The sequence below is a fragment of the Galeopterus variegatus genome, unplaced genomic scaffold, assembly GCF_000696425.1.
Source record: "Galeopterus variegatus unplaced genomic scaffold, G_variegatus-3.0.2 Scaffold70, whole genome shotgun sequence".
NCBI lineage: Eukaryota > Metazoa > Chordata > Mammalia > Dermoptera > Cynocephalidae > Galeopterus > Galeopterus variegatus.
Window position 1 is genome coordinate 904587 of NW_007726181.1, and position 23010 is coordinate 927596.

General features: G+C 53.8%; 1 protein-coding gene across 1 annotated transcript in view; it reads right to left on the reverse strand.

Annotated features, from left to right (window-relative positions):
• Positions 1-23010, reverse strand: part of IQSEC3 (IQ motif and Sec7 domain 3) — a 122759-nt gene that overhangs the window by 37937 nt on the left and 61812 nt on the right. The window contains exons 4-5 of the mRNA XM_008577947.1: positions 9707-9986; positions 32-471 (exon numbers count right to left, since the gene is read on the reverse strand). Coding sequence (XP_008576169.1) covers positions 32-471; positions 9707-9986 — 720 coding nt within the window. The remainder of the gene's footprint in view (positions 1-31; positions 472-9706; positions 9987-23010) is intronic.

The window sequence follows — 23010 nt, forward strand, 5'->3', positions numbered from 1 at the left end:
GGTCCCCTGGCCGGCACCCTCGGGCTCCCGCGTGTCGGCCTCCGCGCCCGCGTGCAGGGCCTGGTGGATCTGGTACGCGCCGCTCTCCTGCAGGGAGCACATGGTCTTGAGGCTCCAGGTGCTGAGGGCGTCGTCGATGGACTTGGCCAGCGACTGCACCTGCTCGGTGAAGGAGTCCTCCAGCTCGGTGAGCGTGCCCGCGAAGGTGGGCGGCAGCGGCGGCGAGCGCACCAGCGGCAACCCCACGAGGCCGCAGCCCTCCACGAGCGCCTTCTCGGCCGCCAGGCTCTCGGCCGTAGGCGTCCGCACCTTGCGCAGGGAGATCCGCCGCGGCAGGCGGCTCTCCAGGAGCGAGTTGCGGATCTTCTCGAAGTTCTTGCTGAGCTGGTACTGGCGGAAGGCGGTTTGGATGGTGCAGGCTGCGCGCCGCGACACCAGGTGGCCCCCGTACTTGTGTTCTAGCATTTCAATCTGCAACAAGGACGGAAAGTAGGACACGCTCAGTCGGGGAAGGGGCGTACAGCCCTTCTGAAAGATGGGGGCGCTGGATTTCCGTGCAGGAGGGGCCTGGTCAAACTTGGGCGGGGCCCAGGAATGCACAGCTGGGGACCACTGCCGTGCAACCCTGAAAACTCCTAGCACGGCATGGCCTGAGATAACTGGTCTCGGCAAGACTCCTTGTGCTGTGGGATGTAGTATTCCATCCTGGGGACTGGTGATGTCCCAGGGGGCAGTACTGTCCTGGCGGTTATTTAAAAATGTTCTCATCAGAGATGCATACACAAGTATTTATAGGTAAAATGCATGACATCTTGAATTTGTATTAAAATACTCTCAAAAAAGTGGAAGAGTGAGATGACACAATATTTAAAAATATTAATAAAAATGGTTGAGCTGGGTGATGGCTAGATGGGAGTTTATTAGACTATTGTTTCTACTTTTGTGCACATTACAAAATAATAAACAATGAAAAATTCAACAGAAGTGCTAAAAAAAAAAAAAATCTGCTGCTGCTCCTGCTTACCTGGGCTTCTGTTCAGCATTCATGTCACTGCACTGGGCTAGTCCCCATTCCCTGGGAGCATCATTAAGGTTGGGATCAGGGTCTTTCTTCCCTGTACCCAGCCCAGGGTCTGGCACATGATAGGTGCTCGATAAATGTGAATTTAATAAAAAGATGGATAATGTCTCAAGAGTGGGAGTCCCTCCAGGCCACCATGACCAGTAGTTCCCCAATACTGTTCACCTCTGTTCTCAGCCGTTGGAGCTGTCCAGTCAGGACAGGACTGGGTGTGCTGGCAGGTGGAGGATGGGGTATCTGCAGATGTGGCCCCAGGAAGACTTCTAACGTGGGGCCAGTTTGTCTTCAGGGCCCTTACTCACCTCTTCTCAGCTTCATGCCCCTGTCTATGGTCTTTTCTCCTCTTGGGTTGCTATGTTCCTACTTTTCTCCTTTAGCAAAATCTCTCAGGAAAGGACTAGAAAGACATTCCCTCTAAGGTGGCAGGAATTATACAGGACATGTATACTAGGGTGCAGGAATCTGGGGACCATACTAGAATTCTGACTACTGTACCAACTGGACAGTTGCCTACTTGGTCTTTATCTAAATATGACCTCATGTACCCATGAAAAACACAGACATCTGCCTCAGAGGCAATCCCCAGTGCTTGGACACTGCCCAGCACACAGTAGGCCTGCAATGAATATGTACGGAATAAATTTAAAAGTTAATTCCCAAGTTATCTTTGTGACCCTCCAACACCTTCTTAATCTGACCCAAAGCTGGTGATCTCCCCCTTGCCTCCTTTGCATGTTCGCTTTATCCTCCAGTCTCTTTTTTCTGCATTCCCAACCTCCGCCCTTCTATTGGCCCCTGTCCACCTGCCTGCAGCCCCTCCCCGATCTCCCCAGGCTAGAACATAACTCTGCTGGACTCCCCACCTCTGGGGCACTAGCTCATTCACTTTCTTTCTACTTCCCATTGAACCTTTTGGAAGACCAGTGCATGAACAAATGCCGAACTACTGATCCAGCCTGTGTACCCTGACTCCTTGCACTCCATCCAGCTCCTGCTCCGCTGGACTTCCAAAATGGCCCTCAGGAAGGTTGGCATGCCCTTCTAATCGCTGGATCGCATGGCTCATCTTCAACCCTCCTCCTCCCTCCTTTCTGCAGTTCTTGGTATTTTTACCACCTTGAAACTCTCCTCAGCTCTACTGACCCAGTCTATCGTGGTTTTCCTGTCTCCACAGAGCTCTTCAATCCCATATTCTGGCCACACAAAATCCCCAAGCATGCCAGTTACTAGGCACACATGTGCCATCTTCCATTCTCCACACACACTTTAATGTTTCCCCATATGTTTCTGGACATCTTCCATGACTTCTGTGTTGGAAGTCATTAGAGCAGCCCCTGATAGCTGATAAGTAACAACTAATTAAGAGGTGAACTATCACAGGCAGAGCCTTTGTGACTCTAAACATGTTCTGAAGGCTAATATCTTCTCACCTCTTGCCTGCCTTCCTTAGTGAACCTTGTCCATGACCATAACGTCACTCTAATGGATCGATGAGTATGCATTAGATAGAGGAAATGCCCAGTCCCAGATCTGCCTCTACCCTGCAGGTTGACCTAGGACAATTTTCCCAACATCGCTGATTCTCAGTTTCCTTATCTGTTAAATGAGGCTAATCCTGCTGACTCTGGCTTGTTATAAGGATTAAATTGGTTCATGTAGCATCCAGCACATAGCAGTCACCCTTGACCTTCCTACAAAACGTCACCACGTGGGACTGGCTTTGTGCTCGCACTTGGACCACCCCAGCAGCCTCCCATCTCCTGCTTCCTTCTCACCCACCCCCCACCCGCCTTACGCTATATTAACTGATCCGTGCTAACAGCCTGTGTCATTGCAGGCCTTCCTCTGCTTGAGAACATCACCCCACATAGTGCGAATGCATCCTCCTGGCTTTCCAGCCCTGACAACCCGGCCTGCACCTCCCTCCCAGGCTCTGCTGTGTGAAGTCTCTACCACTGACCAGCACAGCTACCTGCTCTTCCCCCAGCACACCCCGGCCTCCTGCCCGAGTGCTCACTCAGCCTTCTCCCACAGCCTACGATGTCCCTTTCAATGCCACTCTCGTCCCCTTTCCTCCAGAGAAAATGTCCCCCTTCCTTCAAGATCTGTCTCAAATGTGCCTCTCCCACAAGCCTTCTCAATCCCCCAACCAGGCAGGGTCTCCTTTCCTTGGGCCCCCGCAGAGAATGTTGCTTCAAACTTTCCTGGACACTGTTTCCTCCCCTAATCTTTGTGGTATTCATCCAACCCGTCCTGCCTTCCCTTTCCCCTCCCCCAGATTCCAGCGGAGCATGAGTGGTTCATGGCATCAGATGCATCTCAGCCATCCTCTGACCCCTGTGTAGCACCTGGTATGGGGCTGGCGTGGAGCAGGGATCACCGAATGGCATTTGAATTCGTTATTGCTTTGTCACCACTCATTTGAGCGGTTCAGCACGACCAGCTCCCACCTGTCCCAGCCTTGAGCCTGTGCTGTCCCTACAGCCTCCTTCCCGCCCTTTGCAGCCCAGCCTCTGCTCAGAACTCTCCGCTGTCCCTCACAGGCAGGACAGTATCATCTGTCCGTGTATCCCTCGTGCCCAGCCCCGTGCTGGACCCATGGAGAGGGGCTAAACAAATGTCTGTGGACGTGAGCTAAATGGAACTCTCTCCCATGCTCCAGGGGAAATAAAAATCCAGACTCTCTTCTAGATCCAGGCTTGGAGCCAAACGCCCTGTTCTTTGCCTCCTCCACGTACCCCCTCCCCATTCTCAGGACTTGGGGACTCAGCAGTACCCCAGGTCAGGCGGTCCCCTCATGCACCCCAATCCTGCTCTTAACCAGGGCCAGGTGAGTGGGCTGACGGGTGGGTGTGCAGGGGAGGGAGGGTTCCCCGGGCCCACTGGCAGAGGAGCAGCTCTGCTCACTTCTCTCGATGCCCCACGAATCACGGGTAACTGTGGCCTCTCCTCTTCCCAAGAGAGCAGTCTGTCAGCTCTGCAGAAGCAGCAGCGAGGGGGCTGGGGGCTGTGTGTCTCTAATGAGCCTCTCAGTGTTAATTAGAACATGCTCCCTCTTCTCAGGTTGCTACGGCAGCTGGGCCTGCCGGGCCGCTGGGAGATGGTGGCCAAGCCAGGGTGGGGAGGAAGAGCAGCAGCGGGGCCCGGGAGCGGGGCTTTCAAACACGAGCAAGGATTTCCCCGGAACAGAGATGTCTCCTTGAGAACATTAAGGTGTTGCATGTCCTCGGCCTCCAGAACTTGGCAAGGCAAACCCGTGCCTGGGGCTGAGAAGTAGACTGTCTGGGTGGGAGTGGAGCTTCAGGGATGCTTGGGGGCCACAGTAGGCCATGACCTGGCTGGGGGGGGGGCTATGTCTTTCTTTTCTGTGTGCCCCATCCACCATCTGAAATACAGTAGGTGTTCAACATGGCTGGGCACTGAGGCCTGCCTGGGAGCAGGGCTGCCCCTGGGAACCTCTCCTGTGCTGAGGTCACAGAGACCCGCTCTGGCAGAGCTGCTCCTGGAGCCCCCTCCGAATGCCAGGCTGGCCGCCTGCCCTCTCAGTGCTGCACAGACGCTGTGCCCCACTCCCACAGAGCCCACCCCTTCCTTCGCCAGAATGACAAGAGACGGGAGAGGGCACTAGGTTAAAATCACGGACTATGGAGTCACGTCTCGGCTGCACTACCTCCCAGGGCTGTATCTTAGTCTTCTCTTTCCTGCAACAGGGGTAGTATAGTGCCTACCTCACAGGGATGCCAGGCACAGCTGGGACACAATGTGCAGCAAATGCTCAGCACTGCGCCCGGCACACAGTCAGTGCACACTTAGTACTAGCTGGTGCTGGTGACATGTCAGCGCCCCCCACTGGATGTGAGCCCTCCACCAGGACTATATCTTTTGCACCATGGTTTCCCCAGGCCTGCCACAGGGCCTGGGACAGCGCGGCTGTGCAGCACCGTTCTCTGGACTGAATGAAACTCAATGCGCTCACCACCATCCTCCTCAGGCTGGCTCCTAGAGACCTCCATACCCATGGGGACATCTTGCCTTCATAGTGGGGAGGAGCCACTGGTACACTCTGGTACAGCCCCTTGTTCACAAATGAGGAAACTGAGGCCCAGAGAGGGAAAGCGACATGGAAACGTAGCCACCACTTCTCCTTGAGGAGGTGCCAGGTGAGGCTGGGCCCTGAGGCCTGGGGCATGGGGAGGCCGGCTGTTGGGAAGGGACAGCTGTCCAGACAGGACCCTGACCTGGGGAGCAGGGCCTAGATGCTACTGACCACAGCCCCGTGGTTCCGGTTTGGATAGCCTAGATGGGCTCCAGTAGTCCGTCCAGCAACAGTGGCAGAGGACAGGACACAAACTCCCTCGATAACTTGGAGTATTTGGAAATCACACCTGGGCCCTCTATATCCTTGCCACAGCAGCTTTTCTGAGGGGCCCCCCAAGGGACCTGCATGCTCCCTCCCTGTCCACCTAGGTTGTAGCCCCAGGGATCACTGTGAGGGGAGGTGGGGGGAGTTAAAGGGGACAGAGCTGTGCAGGAAGACCTTCCCACTGTGACCTCTAGGGAGGAGAGCTGGGGAAGGGGCCAGTCAGAAGAGGGAAGCTCTGAGGTGGGCCTCATTCATTTCTTCATTCATGTGTCCCTTCCATACGGGGAGTGTCCTAGGCAACGGGGACTGTGCTGGCTGCCGGAGAGTGATGGTGGGCAAGGACCATGCACAGCTCTGAGAGTACGCGCTCTCCCCACCAGCTGGGAAGTGCATGGGCCCCTGGAGGTGTGCGCTGTGCAAGCTCCTCAACTCTGCCATGGCCCTGAGAACAGCACAGTCCCTGTGCTTGTGAGCAGAGGGGGCTCTGGGGCACTCAGTAGGCCCTCTCCCAAGCTCCAGGATGCCCACAGACACCTGAGCGTGAGCAGAGATACCCCAATGAAGCATGCTTGGCAATGGGGGGAGCATGGCCAGCAGAGGAAATTAAACATGCAAAGGCAAAGGATGGCTGGGAGATTTGGGGAAGGGCAAATAGGAATGGCTGGAGCCCTGATGTGGTGTGGGTCTGTGGCAGGGGATCCTGGGGAAGCCTTTGTGCTACACGCAGTGGGGAGCCGGCAGGAGACATCCCCAGAGGCCCAGGCAAGAGGTGAGGATGGCTTGGTCTCTGGTGGGGCAGGGGGGATGGCAAGATAGGGTAGGGTCTGTGAAACACTTAAGGGGTAGCCTCGGTGGGGTTTGGGGATGAGCACATGTGGGGAGAGAGAGACCAAGGACAACACTCCTGGGGATCAGATGGGCTGACAGAGGAGGCTGGCAGCCTGGCGGACTGGGGAGATGATAGCCATCTAAGACGCCTTCCAGTCCAAGGACCACAGGACCCCACGAGGCTGCTGGGGACCACGAGGTCAGTATGCAAAATCGTAGATCTCAAAGAGACTTAAAGACAGAGTGGGGTCCTGGCCCCAGGCTTCATGCCCATCCCATCCACCCCTGATGCCTCTAGGGTCTTATTTCCCCTTTTCATCCTTCGAGCATCTTCTTTGTGCCAGGGAGTGCGTTAGGCACTGGGGATATAATGACGAACAAGTCATGAGTCCTGCCTTCAAGGAGGAGTTAAGTCAACAGGAAACGACAATGCAGGGCTGAAGGGCTGTGACAGGGAACACCTGGCTGTTGTGGGGTCACTGAGGAGGGGCACCGAGGCAGCCTTGGGAGGGCAGGAAAAGCTCCAGAGAGGAAGGAGGAGCACGTAAAGCAGTCCCAACACGAGAGAGGACGGCGTGCAGGAGGTCAAGGGGTGGACAGACCTCGGAGGCAGAGGCAAAGAGTAGAGCACGGAAAGCCCGGAGAGGCACATGAGGAAACCGAGGCCCAGAGAAGTTAAGCAACTTGCCTGAGGTCACACAGCTCATTGGCAGAAGAGAGAGTGGAGCTCAGTCTCTTGTCAATGTGTGCTGTGTTCCAATACCCTTGCTCTGGCCCCTCGATCTCCTTTTACCCACTTCCACCCCCAGCTGTGCCTGGTCTAGAGAGACACACGAGCCAGGGGAGGTAAACTATTCCCAAGGCTGATTCACTTGACGAGAGGGCCCCTGTCACACTCTCTATCAGTCCTCCCCTTTCCTGACATGCAAACCCATCTACAGGAGTCATGCCCACTGCAAAAAATGTCCACAGTACCCGAGTCCTGCACAGCTCCCCGTGTCCTGCCCAGGCAGCCAGAACTAACTCTCTTGCCCAAGACAAAGCACAGTGTTCTCTGGTGGTGCTGACTGGATACTCCTTACGTGGCGCCGCAAGCTCTTTGGGAGGCAGGTAGGGAGCGCTTTTTTTCTTCTTGGTACCCTGCTCCCTTGTTGCCTTGTACATCACAGTTACTTTAAAAGCGCTCACTCGATGAGCTCTTTGTGTGTCCAGGACACTCTGCTAGACGCTGGGGAAGGGGACAAAGATAGCCGTGAGATGGTCTCTGTCCTCAGGGAGCAGAGAATCACGTGGAGTTGAGAGGACTCCCTCATCTGGGCCAACGGGCCCCCAGATCACACCGCAGTGTTCCAGCCCCTGCCTGGGCACTCCCAGTAACAGAGAACTCACCAACGCACAGTCAGGGAAGTATATATATTTTTAAACCGGCTCTACTTGTTAATTAAGCTAAAATCTCCCCCTCTTATAGCTTCCATAGATTGCCGAAACTATTTTTCCTGGAATGATAGAAAATACATCTAGTCCCCTTTTCACACGCCCGCACTTCCATATTTCAAGCTTGTTTCCCTGTCTGCAACTTCTCGTACGACACCACCTCAGGAACCTCAGGATTCTCATCTACCCTCTTAGTGCGGCCTGCAGAACCAAGCACAGGATCCAAACAGTCCCTGGCCAGTCCCCAGGGTGGGGCCACCGGCCGGCTCCCCCTGGCTCTGGGCTCTGTCCCTGGTGAAGGCTGCTGAAAGCTGTCCTGGCAGCCCGGGAGCGGCTCCACCTGCCGCTCACGTGTCTGGAGCTTACACACAACTGGAGCCCTAAGGCCTTTCTCCCAGGGCCTCGCCTGCCCATCGTATGCTGTGCTGGGGGCTTTTCAAAGCTAAGAGCACAAGTTCAGATTTCTTCCTATTTCATCTTACTTTTTTCATTTAAATATCCTTCTGTCCTGGTGAGACTTTCTTAAGATCTTGGATTCTATCATTAAGGTGTTAGCTGTCCTCTTTCAGCTTTATGTCATCAGAGTTTGGAAAATGTAACTTCTATGCCTTTATTCAGTGCCTTGTCAAAATGGTTGAACAGGACAGGACCGAGGACAGTGCCCCACTCCACTCCTCTGAAATTGGTGCTGGTAGAAAAATCGTTTTTGAGAATTCTGTTTGAGAACAGCCCACCTGCCCGTACCGTCATCTAATCCACACACTCCTACCTTGTCCACCTGGGTATCATGGGAGAGTTTGTCAGGTACTTTACTGAAAGCCACATGCACTGCCTCCAGCTGGGCTTTGACCAGGGTAACAGCTTGGTCTCAGTGCCGAAAGAAAGAAGCAAGGTCACTTCAGCCAGACTCAGTCTTAGTGACCTTCCTGCTGGCTTCCTTTCCTAAGATTCACCTTGTGCATTGGGTTAAAGAATGGCTCTTTGGAACCTACACATTTTAGAACCAGAAGAGACTTTAGAGATGATTCAAGGTCTAATTCCCAACTTTGCCGATGAGGAAACCAATGCCCAGAGTGCTTAAGTGGAACTCCTAAAGTCACAGGATTAATTAGAGGAAGAATAAGAATTGGATCTCACATCTTTGTCTCCAAGTTCAAAGCTCTTTCCTAACGGTACCTCATCATCATATCTCTCTAAGTGCGTGCATGCACACACACACACACACACACATGCACACACACACGCACGCACACACACACATGCACACACACATGTACACACACACACATGCACACACACACATGCACACACACACACATGGTTACAGACCTCCCTCCGGGCATCTTAATTGTCCACTGAGACACACTGTGGCAGTATCTTTCTTGAGGGTCAGTGGGGGCCCCATGACTGGCCACTTTCCCCTCCTGCACAAAAGGGAAGATGGAGACCCTCCATGAGATTTGTTCTCCAACAGGGGAGCTCTTGACTCCCCCAATCTGGATTATCTTGCAACTCCTCAGTCTACCTAGAGAAGACCACTGTCTTTGCACCTCTTTTGAGCCTGTGTGTGCCTAGGCATTGGCTTGCCTCTTGGGTAGGCATGGGGAAGCTGGGCTGTATCTTCTAACTGGCAGGTGGAGGTGGAGACCTCCCCAGAGAACAATGGGCTACTTGTCCAGGGGAATGTGGAGTTCAGGCTCCCTGCACATTGCCAAAGGAGCAGCACCCCTGGACGCACTGCCTAGGAGCCTGGCGTTGCAAGGGTGCGCCCCCTGCCAGTGAGGCCTAAGTGGGAACGAGGCAGTGGCCTGTGGCTGGTCCCTGAGGAATGGGCTACAGGGAAGGACAGACCAGGTAGCTCAGTTTGGGAGAACTGTGGCCAAAGGGGTGTGCCTGCAGCAGAGCTGGGCCCAGATGGGGAGGTCCCTGGTGCCCTGGACAGCCCCCAAAAGCAGGGCCCCTTCACCACCCTCCCCGCCCCCCTTGGAGGCCCTGGGTACCTGTTTATTCTTTAGGTCAAGGGAGAGTTCGTAATCGGAGGCGGCAGGGGCGTGGGAGCAGAGCGCCGTCGCCAGGGCAGGCTGCTGCCGGCCGGGGGAGGCCACGTGGTGGGGGCCAGCCCTCGGGGAGGCACCCCCTGCCCCCGGCTGCTCCTCCTCCTCCTGCAGCTCCTGGGCTTGAGCCTTCGGGGCATGGGCACTGGGTCTGCCGGCTGCCACTGCCACCGCTGCCACCACGGAGTCCTCTACGCCCCCGCCGGCCTGGGCGCAGGAGCCATCACTGTGAACAAAAGGCAACGTGCTCGGTTGGGGGAGGGGACGGGGTGCGTGTGGGTGTGGGGTGGGGGACAAGGACGGAGCACTCTGGCCTGGTCTTTCTGGTGGTGGCCTTGCTAGTGAGGGGTACTGGTGGGGTGTCTCCTGCAGCCCCCTCTAGGGAGGGGCTGCCATGGCAGGGAAGAGCCCCGGGCAAGGACGAGAACCTGCACCTGGGGAGAGCATCCCAGACAGAGGGAAGCGGCAGCCAGGGCCAGAGCTCACGAACGTCCACTTAGACATGGCACAGCAGAGTAGCTAAAAACAGGCTGTCTGGGTTCAAATGTGGGCTCTGCCTCTTATTAGCTGTGTGACCCTGAGCAAGTTACTTAACCTCACTATGCCTCTGCTTCCCCATCTATGAAGTGGGCATCACAATAGTACCTACCTCATAGGGATGCTGGAGAGTGTGAATGAATTAAAGGGCTTACACCCGTGCGTGCCTCATGAACACTACTGCAGTCATCAGTGGCCCCTCGGCGGCTGGCTTAGGAGGAAGCGGATCCACACTAAACCAGCTCCGTCTTTAGGCTTCCCACGAGTCTGGGGGAGGAGTGATGCTTACGGGCCTGGCGGGGGTGTGAGTCCCTCTGTGGCAGGTGGACTCGTTTTTTGGCCTGGCTCAACCTGAGGAGGAGGCTCTCACCTGCATCTGTTACTCCCGGCCTCCTGTGCTCCCGGCCGGCTGAGCCATGGCTGCAGCCCTCCTGCCTGCTCTAGAAGACGCCTTGCTGGCTGGGGCAGCCACCCTCCAGCGGGCCCGGGGCAGTTCGTTCAGTCACGTCACTCCCCTCCCTGCCAGCCTCCAGTGCTGCCCCTCCCTCAAGGCCCAGTGCTAAGCCACCTCCTCCATGAAGACTTCCTGGGTGACTACAGCTTTCACTCCTCCGTCTCCTAGAACTCTAGGAGCTGTCCTTAGAGAGCCACTGTCAATTTCACGGCAGAGGAGAAGCACTGTGATTAACAGCATGGGCTCAAGTCCAAGCCCTGCCACCGTGTGGCTTTGGGCAAGCTGCTTTTCCTCTGAGCCTGTTTCCTCACCTGTGTAACCATGGTACCGGTGCCCACCTTGTGGGTTTATGGTGAGGGAGAAGGGAGTCAGCATAGGTAAGGTGTTTAGCACTGAGTACGTGCTCAGCAAGTTCCTGGAGGCAGGGCCTGTGTTTGGTTCCTGTCTCCCCACGTGGCACTGGGCGGATGACACCTGCTCACCCAGCACTTGTTGATGGGTGAGCTGAAGAGAACTCGAGGGTCAGGGAATGGCCTCTACAGTGGACAGTGACAATGGGCCAGGACTGGAAGGGGCCTTAGGTTGTCTAGGGCAGTCTGTGACCTCCCATTTTTACGAACAAGAGCAGGGGACCCAAGGGGGCGGGGTGGCCCTGGTACAGGAGAGCTGGGCAACCTTGGCTTATTTCTCTCAAGACTTTGCCTCCATGAAAGATGCCCTGATTGATGCCAGAGGACCTCTTCCTGTTGCTTTGCGTGTGGAGAGGTGTTCCTCCTGCTGCCGGAATAACCGAGGCTTGCACAAAGAATCCTCTGGGCACTCCACCTCCACCTGCCCCCCAGGTCTCCCCTGCATGCCCACAGAGGCAGAGCTCCTTGCTGCAGCATATTTCTTTGCCCCACGATTTCTCATGTGGCCACCGATCAAGCTTCTCGGTTGGATGAAGCTCTAGATATCTGTGATGTTTTTCACTAGTGTCACCAGGAAGATCTCTTTTACATCTAACTTCAACTCCTCGTCTGTAGCCCAGGCCCTTCTTCCCTCAGAGCACATGGGATAGCCCTTCTCCCCCAGCACGCTGGCGCCCGGGGCCTGGAGGGCAGCACTGGGTCCCACCCATCTGGCACACAGCACCTCTTGACCCAAAATATTCTCAAGAATCTTTTGGGAACTGGCTGGTTCTCAGGTACCAACGCCTCTGACAACAGCCCTCTCCCTTCTCTGATGGCTGCAGCGCCTGGCAAGAGGTCCTGGGGGAGTGACGCCCCTCGATAGCAGTACTTAGCTGGTGACTGGGGGGCTTGTGGGCAAATGCACCACCTTGGGTGTGGCAACTCAGAGGCACATTCTACACCATCTCTTAAATGTCCCCGGGGGTACCAAGCCCCAGTTGCCCAAAGCAGTAACTTGATCACTAATAGACCCTACACTGGCTTCTTTCTCTTCTGCCTCATTTTCCCACTCCCCTATGGGCACTGCTTAGGGTCACCTTGTCCCAAGTAAACTACCTGCATTAAAACAAACCAGATTTTAAAAATAGCCTTTTTGGGAATGGGGGGGCTCTGTTTGTGGGCCACACTTCTGGATAGAGATAAGGCTCCAAGGTCTTCTCACCTGAACTCATCCTAAGGCCTGGGAGCTGGACCCTCGTCCCCAGCCCCAGCACGTGCTCATGCACACACATGCAACACACACACACACACACACACTCACTCACGCACACACGATGCTTCTGACTAGCTCTGTGGCTTTGGGCAATTCATGTCCTCCTGGTCACTTTCCTCACCTGTCACATGAGGGAGGCTTGCTCATCTCTAAGGTCCCTTCTAGCTTGGACATTTCAAGAGCCTGGATTCCATTGTGGAGGCCAGTCCACCGATGCTCACCAGCCCTAAGTTTCCACCTATAGGCACAGGGACCTGAGAGACTGGGGTCCTCCAATGTACAGAATGAACAAGTGTTGGAAAGGGGACCTTGTCCTTGTGTGCTGGAAGGGGGGCATGGAACCCCTAGTCTGCTCTCCTCAATATGGCAAAGTTTAAGGCTATACAGCAGAGGGTAAAGAAAAGGGACTTTGGAGTCAGGAAGACCTGGGTTAGAATCCCAAGTCTGCTACTTACTATGTGACCTTGGGCAAGTTACATAACCTCTGCACGGCTCTCAATTCCTCATCAGCAAAGTGGACATTCTAATAACTTTGCAAGGTTTCCGCAAGGAAAACCTAAAGCACACATAGCACCTAGTACAAGGCCTGGCATGCAGTAGTCCTTAATAAATGGTGAGGGGGTGGTGATTGTTTTCTGAGCTAGAACCCTACAGCATGGAGTCCCAAAGGAATTCCCACAACAATAGCACGGAGGATCCTGAAGTGGAGGGGCTTCTCCATATTTAGACTTCCCAGCCTTCCAGATGGACTGGTTTCCTTGAGGTCTCCGCCGACCACTATTCTCTCTGAAGCTGCAACTCAGTGAAGGGGCCTTGGCCTTGGGGGGTCACCAATTCACGGGGTCCACGGCCTCTGAGGAATCTCTATGTGCTCCCCCCTACAGGCAAGCCCCTTGGCCGCACCCTCCATGGTGCGGGACCTTCCCTGCAGGGCTCGCGTCCCGTGCCTGCTGTGTGGATTTATGCTCTGGGCACTCTACCAGGGAGCGGCGGGGGCCCGAGTGCTCAGAACCTCTGTTTGGTGGCTGAGCATCAACAGAATGTTCCCAGCTCTGTTTTCCTCTGTGCATTCCATCTGTAAAAATGGTCTGAGGAGAGGCTGGAATCTTCATCCTAGGCTGCCAGAGCTGGAAGGACCATCTGTTTCGACTCAAAGACCTTCTACATCAATCCCCAGTCTTGTATGGAGCTGGAAGCCCATTGCTGCAGCACCCAGGACACGGCTCCTTCCTGGACATGGGCTGCGTCTCTGTAGGGTCTGTACTTGCTGGGCTGCCGTCCTCACACTCACACCTCGACACGAGTTATGGGGGTGGGACTCACTCTGACCTGAAGAACCTCTATAAGCCCTTCCCCTGAGCTCCTGGGGGTGTCCTGGTGATCTTCCCTCTCTTGGGCCCCACATCCAGCTGCAGAGATGAGTCTGGGGTGGACGTGGTGAGGAGCATGCAGACCCTCCTTCACACAGGGCTTCTCACCAGCTGCTGGGGTGCAACTGGGGGCGGCCAGCAGTTGCCAGCCCGTCAGGGATCGTCTTGGCTACAGACAGCTGCCTGGCCCTAAGCCACATCCTTCCAAGGGCTGTCCACACCCAGTGACCAGTTGAAGTGGAGACGTAAAGGCACAGCCATTCTGACCCAGCGTGGGGCAAGCGTGATAGGTCATTCTCGCTCCAGAGCTCACGGCGGGATTGGCTGAGGTTGCTGTTGAGCCATTGCAGCTCGATGTTGCCCGTGCTGTGTCCTTCCCCTCCTCCCCGGCACTGACCCCAGGGCATCCTAGTAAAAAGTCGTCATGCTGGACTCAGAGTCTGCTTGCCTGAGGACCCTACCCACGATGGGTGCCCGGTGTCTGATCTTTCCCTTCTTCTTGACAGCCAGGATTACCCCGGTCTCCCTGCCCCCAGAACTGTAGAGCTTTCCTGGGTTCCAGATACATTTGCTGTGGGCTCTTGACTCTCTCCCTAGAAATGTGCATTATTTCACACATGCCAAATTTTACCTCCACATCAGGCTCTTTACGGACTCTGTGGATCCCAGGCTAATCATGGAGAATCTTCCGCACACTGAGAACTGTGCCCAGGGCTGGAGGCAGCTCTGATCATACAGAAAAACTGTTCGGGTGCCGAGCACCACAGAGCTTTTCAGAGACTGGTCATCACTATCCTCATTCAGAGGGAAGACAGCTCGGGTGGGGCGAGAGCCTGGTTCTGCAATTGATTAGTGGGTGGTCTTGAGTAACATACCTAACTTTCTGTACCTCAGTTTTTCCATCTGCAAAGCAGGGTGTGAAAGCCTCCTTTCCAGGAGAGCAACGAGGATGAAAAGACCTCCTCGTCTCCATGCCTGCCACGACAGGAAGCGCGTCCTGTCCTCAGCAGGAGTGGGTGCAGAGAGAGCACCACCACACCCCAGGGAGCCGATGCAGGGTAGAGAGCGTCGTCTCTGGGCTCCCGGGCGGGCCCTGGCAGGCCATATTGCCCAGGAGGGAACAGGAGCCGCTGAGGGCTCTGACTCAGGGAGGAGGGACATGCAGATTGAGTTCCCCACTCTCTCACCAGAGGTGGCCTTGGGTGGCAGCTCTAGGAATAAAGTTGGGAGAGAGAAGGGAGGAGGCTCAGCCCCCAAGGGCTGCTGGTGGTAGTGGTGGCAGCGGCTTGCAGGAGGGACAGGGCTGTTCTTCCGTCTGTGCAATGGCTAGAACAGTAATGACTGGAGATCTTGCCAGGAGTGTTTTGAAGGTTGAAGGATTCCTCGGGCTGGAAGACTCCTCCGGAGGGCCTGGCCACGTGCACTAGGTCATCTCAGGCTCCGCCAGCCATTCTCAAAGCTCTTCTGGGACAAAGAAATGAAGTGTTTTCTGGACAAAAGTGAACAACACATCTCACATTCCCTCAAGATTTTTCAGTCTTTTCTAAATCACTTCTTTTTCTGCTTTCTCCGAATCAATAAAGTGATCCTAAATGGTCAGAATAAAAGCACGGAGAGTGGGGAGCCAAGTGTCTTTCGGGGGTCACAGATGGTACTGAGGGGGTGAACAGAGGGCCAGTGGTAGGGACAGATGAGAAACAAATTCACTCCATGCTGACTCAAAGAACAGGCTGGAAAACCCTGCCCAATGTGGTGGGAAGAGAGCCGGGCCCGGCGTCAGGATCGAGTCCCGCTCCTGCCTGCTGCATGCAGCACAGCCGTGGGCAGGTCGCTTCCCCTCTCTGTGCTTCGGTCTCCCCATCGGAGGATGAGCAGTTTGGACAAGGAGCTTCGACGTCTGGAAGGAACGAGGCACAGCTCCCCCACCTCCGCTTGCCTTTGTGTGGCCCCAGGCCCACGTGGTTCCAGACCTGCTCGTGTTCAAAGCTGCCAGCTCCCTGCCCCCAATGCCCAGTGACACAGCACGAGCCTCCCCTTGCCTCCAGCACATCATTTAATCCAAACTAGCACCTCCTCCAGCCCGTGGCTCCTTGATCACCGTCATCCAAGCTAGAAGCCAGGTCTCAGAATAGAAACCCCTGGAGGAGGGCAGATGTGGCTTTCCAGGCTCATCCACTTCCAGAGGCTCCCTGACTTCATTGACTGTGACAGACGCTTCTCCCGCCCGGTTCCCAAGGGCCCCGAGAGAGTAAGTCACTTTCTCTCCTTGTTGGCTCCTTGGAGACTCCAGGCTTTGGTCACACAGCTGTTCCAAAAGGTGCTGGCAGGTTTGGTTTGTCTCTAGGGGGTTCCTGTCAAAGGAATCACAGCCACTCCCCTGGGCTCAAGCCCTCCCCATACCCAGGCTACTCACTCAAGGTGGGCCCAGGAGCGGCTGCTGCAGACTGTCCCAGGTGGCGGATGTGGCGACCTCCCCTGCTTAGCGCATCCCACGGTGGAAGCAGCACCTGGGCACGTTAGAGCAGACATGCTGCAGGGAGGCCCCCGCAGGCCCCCACCCCCCTCACAGGCTCCCAAGCTGGGCCATACTGACCAATGCCATCTCATTGCCACTGGAATCTTAACAGTTTTGATCAGTTTATGCTCTCGAAAATAGGCATGGATCTGGTAGCAAAATCCAGCCCTAAGAACATCCTCCCTGTCCCCTCCCCAACACGCGATTTCACACGTTCATGTTTCTCTCTGGCCTGGGAAACATAGCTCACCATGCACCTGAATACACCTTGGGGCTTCTCACCTTCCAGGTATGCTTGTGTTATTACTCCAGGAGAAGCTATCTCCTACCTGCCGACATCCTCCTCTCCCCAGCCTTAAGACGAGGCTCCGGAACCACAGCCTCTGAAACCTTCCCTGAACCCACAACCTAACGTCATCTCACGGCTGGCGCAGGCAGCATCTAACACTTACAGCCTAGTGAACTCTGGGCTTTACTTATTTTTTTCTTTTATTATGAACTATTTTATATATGCAAATATATATAGCATATAGGTGAGGTATAAAGAAAAATATTCCCATGTATACAGCTCAAGAAATAGTGCATTAGAAGCCTTTAATACTCTGCGTGTCTCTCTTCTCTCCTCAGAAGAATTCCTGTCCTGAATTTGTGTTTATTATCCCCTAGATTTTCCTTATGAGCAAATGTCCTCCTTGTCTTTATGTAACCGATGGTGCTTGCTTCTCACAAGCACCAAGTTTGTGCAGCGTGCCTTGTGAGGGAGGCTTGGGAACTATCAGGGTCATGCAGATCCCAAAAGGGTCAGGGACCTCCAAGAGGGGTGTCCCCTGCAACCCTGTGCTGGCAGGACTGGGAAGGCTGCAGACCCATAGCTTGGGCTCCAATATTAGGGCAAAGAAGACTTTTGGGAGAGAAAACGGAGGTGTTCCTTAAGGGACCACCCTACCCCACCCCCACCAGTTCTGTGTGGCCTGGATCTGTGTGTAATGATCCCCAAATGGACCATGGTGGCTGTCAGGAGCCACACAAGAATGGCTCTCAGAAGTGCCAGGCGATGCCAGGAGCGCTGTACTCAATAAGAGAAGCGTCAGACCATGAACCAGCTGGGAGCCAGGTCCCGGGCATGAGTGCCTTTGGGGTCCCTGAGTGCAGGCAACACCTGGGCTGAAGCCACTGTGGGCCAGCTCATAATTAGGGGCAGTATCCCTGCAGTTACAAGTGTAGGCTCGGTGGCAGACCACCTGGGTTTGAATGCTGGCTCTGCCATTTGCCTGCTGTGTGGCCTTGGGCAAGTGACTTAACCTCTCTGTGCCTCGCTGTCCTCTATGAAAGGAGTTGTCCTGGGAATTAAAAAAGTAATACCTTAAAATGCCTAGTAAGTCCTATATAACTAGCAACTATGATTTTCTTTTTTAGGATTTTCAACATTTCATTTTGTCAAATTAGAAAATAAAAAGCAAAATCACCACTCATTTTCCCTGTAATATTATAAAAGAACATGAAAAGTAGAAAGGCTGCAATTTCAAAATAAAGAACAGTCCTTTAACCTGAACTGCTAGTATTTTTATGATCCTGGTGTCTCATGCTAGAGTTCCTTAAATGGAGAAGTATTGGACTTCTGTGTGTGGTATAATTTCGAAAGCTCCGAGCTAGAGGTGAAGCTGAGAGACGCTTACCCACAGGGAACAAGGGCTGGAAGGCAGGCAGAGCGTAACGAGTGTGAGATCCGGAACCACATAGACTCACTAGCTGGGTGGCGTTGGGCTGGTTCCTCAACCTCTCTGAACCTGTTTCTTCATTTTTCTGGGAGCATTAATAACATAATGTACATATAGCCTTGGAACCACTTGATGCTCGTAGATGGGAGTTTCCCTCCCTAATCTGGGCCTGTCAATCTTCCCCAGCCGTGGTGCATCAGCTGATCACTCCCTGGAGAGCAGGAACCTTGTCTTGTCCTTCTTGGGTCCCTCACAGAGGCCTGTTGTGGTGACCTACACACCTTGTGTGCACATAGCCCATCCCAGAGGCAGGGCATGAGACCATGCCTGGGGGGTTTGTATGCTCTTAGCTATAAAGTCCCCTCATTCCATCTTCCTCCTGTTTCCACCCAGGTCACCCCAGCAGAGCAGATGTTTCTATGGTCCTGAGCTATTTCCAGAGAACAACAGCTCCTCACGGGCTCAATTTCACCACATGCCAAGGGAGAGGACTTTGATGGCCTACAGGTGCCTGTGGAGACCAGGCGTGGCTTGCTGAAAACAGGGGTCTTGTGACCCAAGAGATGGAAATGGCAGAACTACCAGTTAGGGTAGAACATTACTGTGGACATTGATCTAGTTACTATGGAGCAAGATTCTCTGTTTCCCTACGGTTACCTTCCTTATCTTTAGCTTTTCCACTGGAAGTCCTTCCTGATGTCTAGCTTCAATCTTTCCTCCTGCAGTAGAAACCACTCACAAGCTGACAGTATCGGATTGGCCATGCTGTTTCCTATGTGCCTCGTAGGTTTCATGGGTCATCTCTAAAAGTGCTTAGGAGGAAGGGACAATACTAGGCTGCTGTAGAGTGACAATGTGACATCTGTTCACTGTCCCTGCAGAACATACTGGCTTTGGGAAGAAGCCCCAGGGATCCCAGCTTGGGGAGCACTCCATGGGGTGGGGCGGGGGGCAGTGCCAGGCCATAAACCTTTCCCTGTGGGGGTTAAACTGCCTTCTCCTCCCAGGAGAACAGTCTGTCGGCTGGCAAGAAGATTTTCCTGATAAAATGCCTCTGCTCTTAATCCCATCCAGCCTTTGCCTGAAAGCCTGGTGCTGGGTTAAGTCATTTTCTCTCCTGCCCTGATGTCTAGAAAATCTCCTCTCTGAGCCTGCTGGCCCGACTTGATTGGCATTCATCTGGGCCTTCAGCTTCTTTGATCTCTCCCACAAATTGGCCCCTCAGTTCTCTCTCTCTCTCTCTCTCTCTCTCTCTCTCTCTCTCTCTCTCATATTGGGCTCTTTCCAGCCAACACTCCATATGTCACGGGCTGGGCTTGAACAGAAATATCTTCCTCCTCCACGCCATTGCTGCTATCTCAAAGGAGGGACCAGACCCTGTTCCTGAAGAGCACAGCTCAGCGACCCCCCTGCTTGCCATACCAGGGGCTCTGCCACTGGGGCCCATCCCCTGAAACAGTAGGCCCATTCTTTCTAAACATTTGCCAGTCATACCAAAGTTTCTGGATCCTAGATCTTGCCTTTCTCCCTCTCTGCTCTCGAAAATGCAGCTTTAAAACAGGTAGCATTTATCGAGTCCTTACTATATGACGGACGCCTTTCCGTGCATCATCTCATGTAATCCTCCCAAACATTCTAACAGGCAAGTGCTGCTGCTAGTCCCATTTTACAGATGAGTAAACTGAGGATTGGAAAGCTTGGGTAATTTAACCAAGATCACAGAGTTTCTAAGCGGCCAAGCTGGGACTTGAACTTGGATTTGAATTATTCTAGTCTGTGCTCTCAACTGTGCTACATGACAGTGCTTGCTCGAAGTCTTCCTGAGTTCATCTCCTCGTCCAGGGCACTGCATCACTCCCTCACCTCTCTGTCCCTTCCCAACCTAGAAGAGAATCCACAAAAAACAGCTGGTGCCCTTTCCTCTGCCCCTGAAGAGAAGAGGGGACCCTCATACATTGTTTATTTGTTTTTTGGCAGCTGGCCAGTACAGGGCTGGGACTCTGGGCCCTGGTGTCACCAGCACCACTCTCTAACCACCTGAGCTAACTGGCCAGCCCCCGGGACTCTCATAGTTTTTAGTTCTTTAGTAACCAGTAAACACGAGCATCCTGTCACCAAGATAATTTCTCATTATGAATTAGTACATTCATTCTAATATGATAAATCAGTTTCTTATGAATCTGTTTCTGGTGAGTCAGTTCTCCTGGACTCTGAGGACCTCGGGGAAGCCTAAGTGATTCTCCAAGCTTCAGTGTAGACACAGAATATGGTGAACTCACCAAGATCCCACCAGTCTGTGTGGGTGGTGGCACCCAGAGCTGACTGAGGTGACACACTCAAACAGGAGCAAGGAGGAAGCAGGTTGGAGTCGCTACTCAGTTGCCACCCCCTCTTTGCATGGGCTCTGGTCTCAGTCTCCTCCAGCATTTACCTTTGTGACCTTGAACAAGTTGCTGATCTTGTCTGACCCTTCCCAAAGGCAGAGGTGGGCACCCTTGTGAGAATCAAGTGAGTAAAAGGGTAGCAGGGGCCGTGTAGCCTGGGAAACGCTGCACAGACGCTAGTCGTCACGGCTGTGACCGACCTTCCCACTAGCCCTCTGTTTCCCGTGATTTCTGTTTCTGGAGTGAAGGACGCTGCATCCAAGTCGAGGACAAAGGCTGAGAGCGTGGAGGGAGGGAAGTGTGGCCGGGCTCTTCCCGGTGGCGTCCAGGGCACACCCCAGCATCCAGCCCACACGGCCCAATACACACGGGGAACAGGGACAACACGAGGGGTTGGTTGTGAGAGGGCTGCGGGGTTATGAGCAAGGCAAAGCTTTTCCTCCCTTTTCAAATTTCCGTGTTATAAAAATGTTGTTTTAACAGTAAGTGTAGAAAGAAAACCCCGGTGCATTGGCCTAGCGACCGCTCTGCTTTCCTGACGTGTGCGCATACTGGTCCCAACACTGTGCGCCATCAGCCTCCTGGGTTGGCCGTTTGTATCAGACACTTGGCCTGTGCTTTGCTCTGTGAATGCTCCTGGCCTTGTCACGCCTGTGCCCTGTCTCTGGCCAAAGCAGAGTGCCTTCCTATAGAGTCCCTGTGGGAGGGGCTCTGGGGATTAGACAGTGCACCTCGTGCTACATGTGGAGGAAACTGAGGCCTAGAGAAGGGGAGGGCCTTGTCTCAGCCTGGTGTGAAAAGCTCCAGCCTAGTGGGGGAGCCTGAGTTCCAGCCTGGGCTGCACCCCACCAGCCGGGAACCTTGGGCCACAGCCCTGGCTTTCTGCCACGTCTTGTGCTTCTAAGTCAACAGACCTTTATTCTCGACTCCCCCTGGAGACAGCAGCACGCTCCAGTCTTCCTTCACAGACAGCTGTCTTTCCTGTTTTGTTTTTTCAGTCATCACAAAAGAAATCTCTAAAACCCTCTTCTCATAAGCCATTCCAAGGCTTCTCAAAGGCAGTAAGTCTTAAGAATGCCTGATCTGATTAAACCGCTCTTGCTATAGACAATTCCTTCTTCTTGGACTTGATGAAACAAATTTAAAACCCTTTTTGTCATACATCAGATACACTTATTGCATCTGTAAATTATTTCTGAGGTCATGTTAAAAGATAAATGAGTGAGTACAGATGACCTGTTAGCAGAGAAAACAAAACAAAAGCACAGGAAACAGCGGGTTGGAAGCGTCTGCAGAGGCAGGCTGCTCCTCGCACAACGAGAAAAGAGCACTCGAAAGATGTGACAAGGGCCGGCCCGGTGGCACACTGCTACAGTGCACCGCTTGGGAAGCGTGGCGGCGCTCCCGCCCGAGGGTTCGGATCCCACATACAGACCGGTTCCCGCTCACTGGCTGAGCGAGGAGCGGGAGCAACACCGAGGGTTGCGATCCCGTTGCCGGTCCCGGTCCGGTACGGGGGCAACACTGAGGGTTGCGATCCGTTGCCGGTCACGAAAAAAAAAAAGACAAAAAGGGAAAAAAAAAAAAAGAAAGATGTGACAAAAGTTTTCAGGAAGTGAAACGAGAACATTTCCCAGAAAACTGGACGAAACTGTGTTAATGGATGTCGACCCGGCAGAGAAAGTCAGACGTTCCTCGAGGACGGTGTCTTTCACCTTGTCGTTCTGCAGGCATTATCTTTGTGTATGTTTATTTCTTTAACTAATAAAGGCTAGAGTCGGATTTTTCTGTCCCTAAAAAGATTCTCATGTCAGTTTGGTTGCTCTGACGCACTCACCTAACGCGGCCTGGAGTCTGCAAACAGCCTCGTGGGGCAGAGGGGCCGGCAGGCAAGAAAGGCCCAGCCGTCCCAGTCCCTGACAGCAGAGCAGGCTCTGTGCAGGGAGCTAGACCTATGCAGCCACTTCCTGTCTCACCTTCATGTCAATTCTTGACACCTCCCCTCTGTTGTCATCTGACTCCAGTGATCAGAGGCTGCAACAGACACTTGGCGCAAGTCCTAGCTCTGCTCTTTCCAGCTATGTGTCCCTTGGACAGGGCATTCATCATCTCTGATCCTCAGTTTCCTCATCTGTAAAATGGGAATAATAATATTTCATGAGCTTCTTCTGGGGATTAAATAAGATAATACTTGTATAGCACATAGCAAGTGCTCAATATTCTCTCTCCCTCCCTCACGGGGCGGGGGGTGGTATAAAACAGGACTACAGACTGGGGAGGAATTCTCTCTGGTCATCTGTAAACATGCTGCTGAAGGGAAGTTGTCTTAACTAGCAGCTCTTGGAGGGCTCACTCGCACTGCACAGCCCCTGGCACAGCACCCTGGACACATTTCCTAAGTACCCTCTGGTGACAATCTAGGACACATCAAGAGTCTAGGCTTAGAGGATGGCTCGAGATGCGAGAGGGAAATTACACAAGGAAATTGGCTTGGGCAAACAGTTGACTCCAGACACAAGTGTCACATCCCAGCTGAGGAAAGTCCCCAAACAGAAAGTCAAAAGTCATGACAAGACAACTTTCCTAATACTCTCTAGAATATTCTAA